The sequence below is a fragment of the Monodon monoceros genome, unplaced genomic scaffold (genome assembly GCF_005190385.1).
Source record: "Monodon monoceros isolate NGI ecotype Baffin Bay Population unplaced genomic scaffold, NGI_Narwhal_1 Super_Scaffold_6, whole genome shotgun sequence".
NCBI classification, from domain to species: Eukaryota; Metazoa; Chordata; class Mammalia; order Artiodactyla; family Monodontidae; genus Monodon; species Monodon monoceros.
Window position 1 is genome coordinate 85,448,001 of NW_021703783.1, and position 13,058 is coordinate 85,461,058.

The 13,058-nt window shown below is 36.1% G+C and overlaps 1 protein-coding gene across 3 annotated transcripts in view; it reads right to left on the bottom strand.

Moving 5' to 3' along the window:
- The window catches only part of CRY1 (cryptochrome circadian regulator 1), a 106,984-nt gene that overhangs the window by 18,808 nt on the left and 75,118 nt on the right, over window positions 1-13,058 (bottom strand). For all 3 annotated transcript variants that reach the window (XM_029204911.1, XM_029204912.1, XM_029204910.1), the window contains exons 3-10: window positions 7,181-7,323; window positions 4,927-5,111; window positions 4,514-4,602; window positions 3,821-3,961; window positions 3,427-3,738; window positions 2,121-2,272; window positions 1,679-1,881; window positions 1,485-1,580 (exon numbers count right to left, since the gene is read on the bottom strand). In XM_029204911.1, the coding sequence (XP_029060744.1) occupies window positions 1,485-1,580; window positions 1,679-1,881; window positions 2,121-2,272; window positions 3,427-3,738; window positions 3,821-3,961; window positions 4,514-4,602; window positions 4,927-5,111; window positions 7,181-7,323 (1,321 nt within the window). The remainder of the gene's footprint in view (window positions 1-1,484; window positions 1,581-1,678; window positions 1,882-2,120; window positions 2,273-3,426; window positions 3,739-3,820; window positions 3,962-4,513; window positions 4,603-4,926; window positions 5,112-7,180; window positions 7,324-13,058) is intronic.

Here is a 13,058-nt window from a genome sequence, read left to right on the forward strand (position 1 = left end):
GTTGCTTTCCACCCTCTGCCACCTGCTTGTTATCTCACTGCTTCACAGAACTTCTGTCCCTCAAACTCATGTGTGGGCAAAAGAGGCAGTCTGTGAACTGCATAATAAATCTGATAGAACTTTTGAAATGCTACCTTGTTAAAGTTTACTTCAAATTGTAGGAGACGCTGAGAAAGAACATTTTTGAAGTACACTGCCATCATTAGCAACAATTTGAATGCAGGTGAAACACATTCCAGTAATAAAATATTTTGTCTTATGAACACTACATTTGGCATTACATTTGCAGGGGAGACCCAGTGATACAGGAAAGAGTATGAACTTTAGGACTAGTTAGACTTGGATCTGAATCTTAGCTCAACTACTTACTAACTGTGGGATCTTGGTTAAGTTACCTAACTCTTCTAGGCTAATTTTCCCAATCATAAAATGAGAAGCCTACCACCACCCCTCAAGGTTATTGTGAGTATGTGGCCAAAATCCCCTCATACTTAGGCACAAAGTAGGCAGTCAAGATATGAGTGCTTTCGTTCCTTTCTCCTTAAGCTAATTGTTGATGCTCTCAAAAGTATGCAAAATATTTCTGAATTCAGAAAGGTTCAATTTGTTAAAGGTGTTATTCTTAATATCAAATTTTGAATAGCTGACTTCTTTTTTTAAAAAAAAATAAGCATTCCTCTAATGCAGCCTTGGTGGGGTTTTTTTTGCCTTTTAGTAACCATGCAGAATTATTTATTTTACTACCTATAACTGAAATACCAAAAAAACCTTATTTCCAAACCACAAAGTGACGTTTTAGAATTTAGAATATGGATGTTTTTATCCCCTTACATGACCAAACAGAAAGTAATAAGTCCAGCCATTCAGGCTTGTTTTTAATCAAATTAATTAGCTTCATGCTATTTTTGGTTAGAACCTTTGAAAATTGATATGATTCAAATTTCCAATACATACTGACTTCTTGACACATATTAAGAACATATGTGGCAACTAACTATATATAACACAAAGAAAACCATTACAGACCAGGCTTTGTAAGAAAAAACTCATGTGCAAAAGGACTAGAGGCCCTATGCATGTGTGTGATAAATCTTTTGGCCACGTTCACAGGGCCTCTGACCTTCTTAACTAATTACCTTATAGCTGATATATACTTAAAGGGAGTAAAAAATAATGACCATTCTGAATATGTAACATTTCAGTTTCATTTTATCCTTAAAAATTGCTAACCTCGTTCAGTTTGCAAGAAGATCTTTACCTTGACCCAATTCCACCATATATAATGATGTTTCTATCTCTAAAATGTCACTAATGGAGTGAGGGTATGTGTGTATGTATATGTACATGTATGCATGTGTACAAGGAACCTATTACACAATTTAAAGATAGATTTTAAAAAACATATTATAGTGAGGTACGATAAACAATATATTTATAATTAATCTCTTTATGTTACTAAGTGCAGAAATTTCCTTTTCACTTACTTCCACTGGTGCTATAACCTGGGATATTTTCTCCAGGAGAATACCCCATGAGGCCTCCATTCCCATTAGGATTAGATGGCACTGATGCAAGAAGACCTAAAGGGAAAAAATTTCCTATTAAGTTATGATCAAGTTCAAGGATGGGTACATAAACAGCTGCCAAAGAAACAAATCAAAGGCATTTACTGACATACCTAGTCCTCTGTATCGTGAAAGCTGCTGATAGATCTGTTTCATCCTCTCAATATTCAAACGGCTTGCCTCAGCATGGTTCACCATGGGTTTAGGGTAATTAACTCCTATCAAACATTTGGCTACCTTTTGAATACCTTCTGGTGCATTCCAGGGATCATAGATATATTTTGCAGGGAAGCCTCTTAGGACAGGCAAATAACGTCTTTTGGGAGAAGGAAGAAAAATTATTAATAAAATGAACTATAAGCAAATTATAACAAACTATTTATTAGCTATGAATGACCAAAATCAAATCAATACCATTTAAATGATTTGTTACCCTTCTGCTCATCTCTGCTGCCCATGATGAGTGGGGAATACCCACTTTTCATGTTGCTTAAACATGAAAAGTTCTTCCTAGATTAGCTATTCCAAACTGAATAATAATCATTCTTGATTTACCTGATATAGTCTCCATTGGGATCTGTTCTCCTACCAAAACCAACAGGGCAATAGCAGTGAAAAAACTGTTGGAAAAAGGAACTACAAGACAGCCACATCCAACTTCCAGCATTTATGCTCCAATCTGCATCAAGTAATAATTCTTCAAATACCTTTGGAAGTAACAGTAATCACAATTAGTTTGCACACACATAATTCTCAAAGCAAGCATTTTTCCAGGTCTCTGTAGATCAAAAGTCAAGGCAAGAAAATCTAGCACAGAGCTGTAAAATTAAACATTCCAAAGTTAGCTTCCTTGTCTGTGTTCTATTCTTTAATGAGTTATTTCAGGGAAAGAAACATATTAGTAATATATAGATTTCTGAATAGAATTTACTATTCTAATCTTTGCAGTGTTACTGGAAGAGGGGAGAGTAAAAGTTATTAAAGTCACCAATTTAAAAGGATAAGATGGGATATGAGAAGATTAAAAAACTGGAAGAAAAAGCAGTAAACACTTTCAAGAATGCAAAAATGCTACCAAATAAACCACCAACAAAAACTTAGAAGCTTAGTACATTGGCCTACATAATGGGAGCAATCAAATACAAATGACCTTTAAAAATTCATTAGTATTATACAGTTTAAATTTGGGATTCCTTGATCCAAAAGAGAAATAGAATTAAATTATTTTTTATAAATTCGTTGTGTGCTGTACATCTACCTCATGCAAAACTTTGTACTAGGAAATACAGGAGATGTAAAAAAACATAGGATCAGAAATGGTCTTTGGATAGGGGAAATTTATGATATAGGCAGGAAGGTAAAACATATATTTAAGTCCTATTATATATAACCAAAAGATGTCACAAAATGTTGTATGCTTCACATTACATAATATAATCATGACTAAAAAGCTATGGTATTGAAGTGAGATGAAATGATCTATAGCTTAAATTTTATAAAACAAATTTGCTATTTCTAAGAACTCAGATGAATCCTTTATGTGACAGAAATGATCACCTATAAATATATATCGACCCAATAAGTCCAGAGTATTAAATCTTACAGCTCCCTTGATGGCTAGGCTGATTTAGCCATTGAAATGACTTCAGGTTAAATGAACCATTTTTCACCAGTTCTCCTATCTGATTATGCCATTATGCTCCCCAGAAGTGTGTCTGTATGATGAGAATTAAATGCTTTTCTATTGAAAAAATTAGACTATAAATGAATCTACATAGCAGACAATTTTTAGGAATTGTTTTATAAAGGTATAGAGTTCTTCAGAATAAGGCCATACTACATTAGTTGGAAGAACACTTACCTTCATTCCTTCTTCCCAACTAATCCACAGGTCACCTCGTGTCAGGAAGCAAGCAACTGCATGTCTGGCTAAATGATGGATCCAACCCTCCTGACGAAGCTGTGTCATGATGGCATCAATCCATGGAAAGCCTGTCCGTCCTTCTGCCCATTTCGCTAAAGCCTCAGGATTCTTATCCCAAGGAATCTGAACACAGATGGGATTTCCTTCCATTTTGTCAAAGCGTGGATTATTTGTTGCTGCTGTATAGAAAAATTCACGCCATAACAGTTGCCCATAAAGGGAAAGGGGAGGGGAACTGTTCTTTTTTACCTAAGATTAAAAAGCAAAGAAGTATTATCAGCAATTTAAGAAAAAAGTATTTTGAAAAATAAGCTCCAGTTCCAGATAATACCTTTTTGTAGAGATCTGTCAGTTTGAAATAAAACAGTCGACATGACAAACAACCAAATCGGAGATAAGGACTGAGTCCAGTAGGGCTAGCGAGCAGGGAATTCGCATTCATTCGAGGTCTTTCAAAGTTTGCCACCCAAGCCTGAAAACACACAGAGAAAATTATGCTAACTAATTGCCTTTTCCATTTTAAAAGATTGTTTAAAGTTGAGATTTTTTTAAAAGTTACATAGGGCTTGGAAAATAAAATATCATTTTTCTAGCCACAAATGACAGATTTTAATAAAAAACAAGCAAGATAAAAGTGATCATTCTTTTGTTTTAGCCATCCTCATGCAGTAAATTCCTAACACAAGGCTGAGAGCACCTTCAATCTGTCTCTCTGACATTGAGAAAAATATGAAATAGAAGAACTCTATCCTAGCTTCAAAGTTATAGTCATCAGATACCAGCTTACAAAGAAAGAATAGAAGGGGTAGTATTGATAGTAGCTAAAGAGGAAATAATAAGAGGAGGAAGAAGTGTATTTAAATGAAGAGATAGTTGTTAATTTTCAAACAATTAGGATTGTTCTATTTTAACTATTTCTCTCAATCCTCCTTTTTCAACAGTCTATTTTTTTGTTTTTAAAAAAGAGTGAAATTATTTTTAAAATGCCAGTTTGACAATATAAACATCATCTGTATTATCATACTTTTCTTTCCAAATGCCTTTCCAAACGTGTAAGTGCTTCAGTTTCTCCGCCTGGCCACACTGCAGAAGATAAGCCATCTGTATCAAAACCTAAAAAAAAAAGAAAAGAAAAAAAATTGACAGTAGCATAAAAATGAAATGACAGCCCTGGATAGGTCCTCAAAAATAGATGATATATAACATGGTCTCTGTTCTTTAAGATGTACATTTTAAGGTGATAACAGATAGACCACATATTTATAGAACACATAAATAACGCACAGATTTATCACTTCTTAGTTTCAGACTTTCTTTTCTTTTTTCTCCTTTCTTTTCCTTTTAGTGCAAAATACTTTACATGACAAATTAGAAGTGGGATTTTTCTGAATGGTTTATTAACTCTTAAGCTCCACATGTATTACCGTTTACACCTACCTAGTTCTTCCAGTGAAGGGACTCCATATTTCTCATCATGGTCATCAGACAGAGGAGTTGTGCACTTTTCTATCACTTCTGAAGTAATCGTCTCTACTGGTATCTCTAGTGGTTCCATTTTGCTGATGAGAGTCTGGAATCTTTTATAAGTAAGAGGTGGTTGTCCACCATTTAGTTCTATGATCCTATTACAAAAGTTAGTAAAATGCTGTTAGTATTAAAAAAAGGACAATACATTTTGATTGATAAATTCTGAAAAGGCGTAAGGACCAAGAAACTTGTTAAAATAATTAACAAATCTAAAAATCATTCTCTTCATTTTATAGACATCTGCTAGGTATCAAAAATATAGTGTATGCAAATATCAAAACTTTTAAGACAAAGGGAATTAAGCACCTATGAGTGGAAAAACAAGTGGCTAAATAAGCCTAAAGGCAAAAACAAAAAATAATATATATGGAAATATAAAAACATACCACAACACAGCTCAAAGAATCTCTTAATCATCAATAAAAACTAAACCAGGCCAATATTATACCAAGGAGCAATCAGCAAGTCTCATTAATTAGGATTCTATATTACTGTCATGATAATCACTTGCTATTTTCTATTGTGCTCATGTTTTTGTTAAATGTCAGCATACGTATCTCATGTATATATTTTATATATTAGTGATTCTGATCACTAATTTCTCAAGTAATACTAAAAGGAAAGATAAGTCTTACCAATGGTAGTCTGAATTAGACAATTTGGAAATACCAATTATTCTTTTTCACTATGGCCATTTGCTTACTAGCATTTAGCCTTAGTAAAAAATTATTGGTAAAATCCAACTCCATCGTTTTATGCATCAGCAACTGAAGCCTCAAGAGAATTTAATAGTCAAGTCACATAACTAATAAATAGCAAATCAAAGTTTTCTTAATCCAAATATAATACAGTTTTCATTATACCACATATAATTATGTATCAGTTGTACATACAGAACGTAACCACCATAAAAACTATGCTCCCTGCTTTTAGTAATTTTGCTTTGGTGTAATACTTTGAGTTTATATATAGGGTCATAATGAAATTTGTCCACTAAAATGATACTACAATGGCACTACTGAGGACACTGCTAATTACATAACAGAAGCAGAACAAAAATCTTAGAAAAAATGTTTTCTATATGTTACATTTTTATATGATGGATTATATGTGGTAAATACTCACACTCAATCTAACAAACATTCCAATTTTATGCACAACACTGAGTTTCCCACTTAAAGCAATTGCTCTTATCTTATTTTGCCTCCTTGCTATCAGCTCTCTAAAGTTAAGAAATCTGGTAAACTAGAAGGCAAGTTTATTATCGAAGGATATATGACTTCTGGCTTAATATCAAGTAAGACCCTTGACTGAATCGAACCACAATATTTTGATACACTTGGAATAAAATTAACTAGCTTGTTGTGTTACTTACAGAATTAGTTTTATTAACTTGACAAAATGTGAAAATAAAAAAGTAAAATAATTTAAAAGGTACGTAAATTGTGAGATTTCAGCACTTGTAAGGATGATAGTATGCTAAAGGTTAATGTTAACAAATCTTATGAACCTTCAAATCTTACAGCATATAAAGCTTTCTAAATTTAAACTTGACCACGGAATCTTTGTTGGACAAAGCATCACCAAAAACTGATAGTCCAGGAAATATACTTTGAGAAATAAGATATTATACCATTTTTCAGAAGACTATGTAATATTACATAAAATTTGCATATGGACTTAAAATCCAGAGACTAGATATACACACATAAAATAAAATAACTTATGACAATCATGTAAAATATATCAAGGCAGTTTGTGGCTATGTATGTCATATAAACTATAAAATTAACATTGCTAAGAGCCCAGAAAGGTAAGTTAGTAGGCTGAGTTAGAACAGTCAAAGATAACTGTGTGATGCTTTTAATAGTTTTGACATTGAAATTCTGAGTATGTTTATCTTATGTACTTATGTCTGTAATTTTGGTATCTGTCACTGGGTAAACAAAAATCACAGAGGTTAAATAAAATGCTAAAGGTTTGACATATATTCACTTAATTCTACCACAAGTCTATTATGTATGTTTTTATTTCCACTTTATAAACTAGTCCCACAGTACATTCCCACAGTACATTTTCTATGTACTTAAAACCACTGAAATGTACACTTAAAAGTGGTTAAGATGAAAAATATTATATGTATTTTACCATTAAAAAAACTTACTTGTCTAGGTCATATAATGTATGTGAAATTCGTACAATTACTTCTACCCCAGCTTCAGTAGCCAGTTTCTTAATAGCTGCATCTCGTTCCTTTCCAAAGGGCTCAGAATCATATTCAATTGAAAGTTTAGTAATGTTCCATTCCTAAAATAAAAGAAAGGGGCAAAAACATACATAAATTTTAACAATTAGTTTTTCTATTATAATGACATAGGCTGGAAAAAAGTGAAAAGCTCCAATGCTACCTAGTATATAACAAACACTATATATAAGTGTTTGTCATGGTAAAATGGAAAAAAATAACATGTTACCAAGTTGCTGAAAGATTAAATGAGTCAATGCATATAAATTGTTTAGGACATAGTACATAGTAAGTCCTCAGTGAATGATAGCTGTCATTATTACTAGCCATTTGTATATTTCTTACTTTGTGGGTTGCAGCTTATGTTTTCTTGGGTTTCTATCGCAGTTAATTTTTCTCTTAAGGATTTGTAAGAACTCCTTATATTTTAATGATAGCAAACCTTCTCTATCACCTGTGTCACTTTTTTTCCTAAATAGTTTGTAATTTAATTCTATGATTTTTTTTGACAAATAAATATTTAGTTTTTAGTTAGTAAATGTTGGAATTTAGAACAAGTCAATAACACTCCCTCCCCTTTTCCCTTTTTGAAAAGGAAGGGAATATAAGTCAGAAAACTAAAGGTAAAAATATAGATCACACAGTCTCCCAAGGCAACTGAAATAAAAACAAAAATAAACAAATGGGACCTAATGAAACTTACAGGCTTTTGCACAGCAAAGGAAACCATAAACAGAATGAAAAGATAACCTACAGAGTGGGAGAAAATATTTGCAAATAATGCAACTAACAAGGGCTTAATACAAACAGCTCATACAACTCAACAGAAAAAAACCCAAATAACCCAATTAAAAAATGGGCAGCAGACCTAAATAGACATTCCTCCAAAAAAGAAATACAAATGGCCAACAGGCTCATGAAAAGGTGCTCAACATCGCTAATAATTAAAGAAATATAAATCTAAACTACAATGAGGTATCACTTTGCACTGATTCTGATGGTCAGATGGCCATCACTAAAAAGTCTACAAATGCTGGAGAGGATATGGAGGAAAGGGAATCCTCCTATACTGCTGGTAGGAATGTAAATTGGTACAGCCACTATGGAAAACAGCATGAAGGTTTCCTCAGAAAACTAAAAATAGAATTATCATATGATCCAGCAGTGGCACTCCTGGGCATATATCCAGACAAAACTCTAATTAAAAAAGATACATGCACCCCATGTTCATAGCAGCACTATTCACAATAGCCAAGACATGGAAACAACCTAATGTCTACTGACAAATGAATGGATAAAGAAGATGTGGTACGTATATACAACAGAATACTACTCAGCCATAAAAAAGAATGAAATAATGCCATTTGCAGCAACATGAATGCAACTAGAGATTATCATACTAAGTGAAGTAAGTCAGAAAGAGAAAGACAAATACCACATGATATCTCTTTTACATGGAATCTAAATTATGACACCAAAGAACCTATGAAACAGAAACAGACTCATGGACATAGAGAACAACCTTGTGGTTGCCAAGGGGGAGGAGGTTGGGGGGAAGGATGGAGTAGGAGGTTGGGGTTAGCAGAAGTAGGCTATTATACATAGAATGGATAAACAACAAGGTCCTACTGTATAGCACAGAGAACTATATTCAATATCCTATGATAAACCATAATGGAAAATAATATATAAAAAGAATGTATATATGTATAACTGAATCTCTTTGCTGTATAGCAGAAATTAACACAATATTGTAAATCAACTATACTTCAATTTAAATATATATATATATATATATATATATATATATAGAGAGAGAGAGAGAGAGAGAGAGAGAGAGAGAGAGACCACATTACTAGTAAAGTTGGAGAAAACATGTTATGTTTAAGGACAGATAAGCTTGCTAATTTTTTACCCCTGAATTAAACAGATTTAGCTACCCAATGATAAGCAGCACCTTCCTTGCAGTGTGGGCTGCCCCTACAAAATTTATTACATGGAAGAAGGGACTAGGATAAGTGCTCTCTGCAACTGAATAGGCAAAAAGGTATGATATGAGTGATACTCACCTAACTCCTTCTATTAACTCACCAGTGAGATCATTCACTTCTTCCCTGGGGATAAATTAGTGAACATCTCTCCAGAAAAAAATGAAAAGCTAGGGAAGAGAAGGTTCCCCAAACATTAAAAGTATTCAGGGCAGAGTCAAGATGGCAGTGTGGAAAGACGAGGAGTTAGCATCTCCCCACAACTAGGGTGCCTGACGGCCGCTGGTGGTGGACTCTGATGCCAAAGGAGACAGGAGGAACCTGAAAGTGAACCGGTAGGATGTAGGGGGACTGAGGGGGGAGGAGAAGTGGAGGTCAGACAGGATCAGGGCCCCTGAGGCCAGGGAGATCAGGAGAGGCAGGAAGGAGGAGTGGGAGAGAAGCAGAGGGCAATAGCCCTGCCCCTCGGGCCAGGGAACCTGCTGAGCTCCCAGGTCAATCCTCTGCCTTCCAAAGCCCCCTCCAGACAGCATGGGTCCTTGGAGTAGTAGGAGGGAGGCCAGAGAGATCAGGAGAGGCAGGCGGGAGGGGCCATCTGGGAGGAGCGGGAGAGAGGCGGAGGGTGATTGCTCTGCCCACTCAGGCCCCTGGAGCCTGCTGAGCTCCCAGGCCAGTCCCCTGCCCTCCAAAGCCCCCTCCAGGCTGCACAGGTCCTTGGGGGCATAGGAGGGAGGCCGGGGAGATCAGGAGAGGCAGGTGGCAGGGGCCCTCCCAGACAAGAGGAGCAGGACAGGAGAGGAGGGCATTTGCCCCACCCACTTGAGCCCAGGAAGCCTGCTGGGCTCCCAGGTGAGGTCCCCTGACCTCTGAGACCAGGGGTTGGGGGCATGCCTGGGCCCCTTCTGTTCCTTGAGCCTAAGCTCCACCCCTCACGGCCTTTTCCAGCCCTGTGGGTCCTGTGCATTGGCCTGGCCCACCATCCAAACCTCGCCCTTGCTTAGGCCCCACCCTCCAGAGCCAAGGCCTCTCCTGGCACCCCCACTATTTTTGTTCTTTTCCCTCCTCCTCTTTTTTACTACTGTGGTACTGATGTACCTTCTCGTTGTTGATTCATCTATATTTTTACTTTTATATTCTTCCTAAAATATCCCTTAGTTTCCTAGTCTAATTTTATTTTTTACTTTGTTATTTTTTATCTTATTTTTTTTGCTGCCCCAGGAGGTTTGCAGGATCTTGGTTCACGAGCCTGGGGACAGGCTGAAGCTCCTGTGGTGGGAACTCCGAGTCCGAACCACTGGACTAACAGAGAATCTCAGACCCCAGGAAATATTCATCTGAGTGAGGAGGTCTCATGGAGTTCCTCATCTCAGCACCAAGACCCAGCTCTACCCAATAGCCTACAAACTCCAGTGTTGGAAGCCTCAGCCAAACAGCCAGTAAGACAGGAACACAATCCCACTCATAAAAAGAAAAAAAAAAAAAATGAGACGGCAAAAAAATATGTCACAGCTTAAGGAGCAAGGTAAAAACCTACAAGACCAAATAAATGAAGAGGAAATAGGCAATCTACCTGAAAAAGAATTCAGAGTAATGATAGTAAAGATGATCCAGAATCTCGGAAATAGAAAGGAGGTACAGATTGAGAAAATACAAAAAATGTTTAACAAAGATCTAAAAGAACAAACAAACAGAGATGAACAACACAATAACTGAAATGAAAAATACACTAGAAGGAATCAATAGCAGAATAACTGAGGCAGAAGAACGAATAAGTATGCTGGAGGACAAAAGGGTGGAAATAACTGCTGAGAAGCAGAATAAAGAAAAAAGAATGAAAAGAATTGAAGACAATCTCAGAGGCCTCTGGGACAACACTAAATGAACCAACATTCGGATCATAGGGGTCCCAGAAGTAGAAGAGAAAAAGAAAGGCTCTGAGAAAATATCTGAAGAGGTTATAGTTGAAAACTTCCCTAACATGGGAAAGGCAATAGTCACCCAAGCCCAGGAAGCACAGAGAGTCCCATACAGGATAAACTGTAGGAAAAACACACCGAGACACATATTAATCAAACTAACAAAAATTAAATTCAAAGAAAAAATATTAAAAGCAGCAAGGGAAAAACAAAAACTAACATACAAAGGAATCCCCATAAGGTTATCAGCTGATTTTTCAGCAGAAACTCTACAGGCCAGAAGGGAGTGGCAGGATATACTTAAAGTGATGAAAGAGAAAAACCTACAACCAAGATTACTCTACCCAGCAAGGATCTCATTCAGATTCAATGGAGAAATCAAAAGCTTTTCAGACAAGCAAATGCTAAGAGAATTCAGCACCACCAAACCAGCTTTACAACAAATGCTAAAGAAATTTCTCTAGGTGGGAAACACAAGAGAAGAAAAAGACCCACAAAAACAAACCCAAAACAATTAAGAAAATGGTAATAGGAACATACATATCGATCATAACCTTGAACGTAAATGTACTAAATGCCCCAACCAAAAGACAGAGACTGGCTGAATAGATACAAAAACAAGACCCATATACATGCTGTCTAAAAGAGGCCCACTTCAGACCTAGGGACACATACAGGCTGAAAGTGAAGGGATGGAGAAAGATATTCCATGCAAATGGAAATCAAGAAAGCTGGGTAGCAATACTCGTATCAGATAAAATAGAGACTGTTACAAGAGGAAAGGAGGGACACTACATAATGATCAAAGGATCAATCCAAGAAGAAGATATAACAATTATAAATGTTTATGCTCCAACACAGGAGCACCTCAATACATAAGGCAAATGCTAACAACCCTGAAAGGAGAATTCGACAGTAATACAATAATAGCAGGGGACTTTAACACCCCACTTACACCAATGGACAGATAATCCAAACAGAAAATAAATAAGGAAACACAAGCTTTAAATGATACAATAGACCAGATATATCTAACTGATATTTATAGAACACTTCACCCAAAAGTGGCAGAATATACTTTCTTCTCAAGTGCATATGGAACTTCTCCAGAATAGATCACATCTTGGGTCACAAATTAAGCCTCGGAAAATTTAGGAAAACTGAAATCATATCATACACCTTTTCTGACCACAACGCTATGAGATTGGAAATCAATTACAGGAAAAAACCCACAAATACATGGAAGCTAAACAGTGCGCTACTAAATAACCAAGAAATCATTGAAGAAATCAAAGAAGAAATTAAAAAAATACATAGAAACAAATGACAACAAAAACACGAGGACCCGAAACCTATGGGATGCAGCAAAAGCAGTCCTAAGAGGGAAGCTTATAGCAATACAATCTCACCTCAAGAAACAAGAAACATCTCAAATAAACAATCTAACCCTACACTTAAAACAACTAGAGAAAGAAGAACAAAGAAAAGCCAAAGTCAGTAGAAGGAAAGAAATCATAATGATCAGAGCAGAAAAAAGTGAAATAGAAACAAAGAAAACAATAGCAAAGATCAATAAAACTAAAAGCTGATTCTTTGAGAAGATAAACAAAATTGATAAACCCTTAGCCAGACTCATCAAGGAAGAAAGGGAGAGGATGTAAATCAATAAAATTAGAAATGAAAAAGGAGGGGCTTCCCTGGTGGCACAATGGTTAAGAATCCACCTGCCAATCCAGGGGACACAGGTTTGAGTTCTGGTCTGGGAAAATCCCACATGCCGCAGAGCAACTAAGCCTGTGCACCACAACTACTGAGCCTGCACTCTAGAGCCCGTGCTCCACGACAAGAGAAGCCACCGCAATGAGAAGCCCGTGCACCACAACAAAGAGCAGC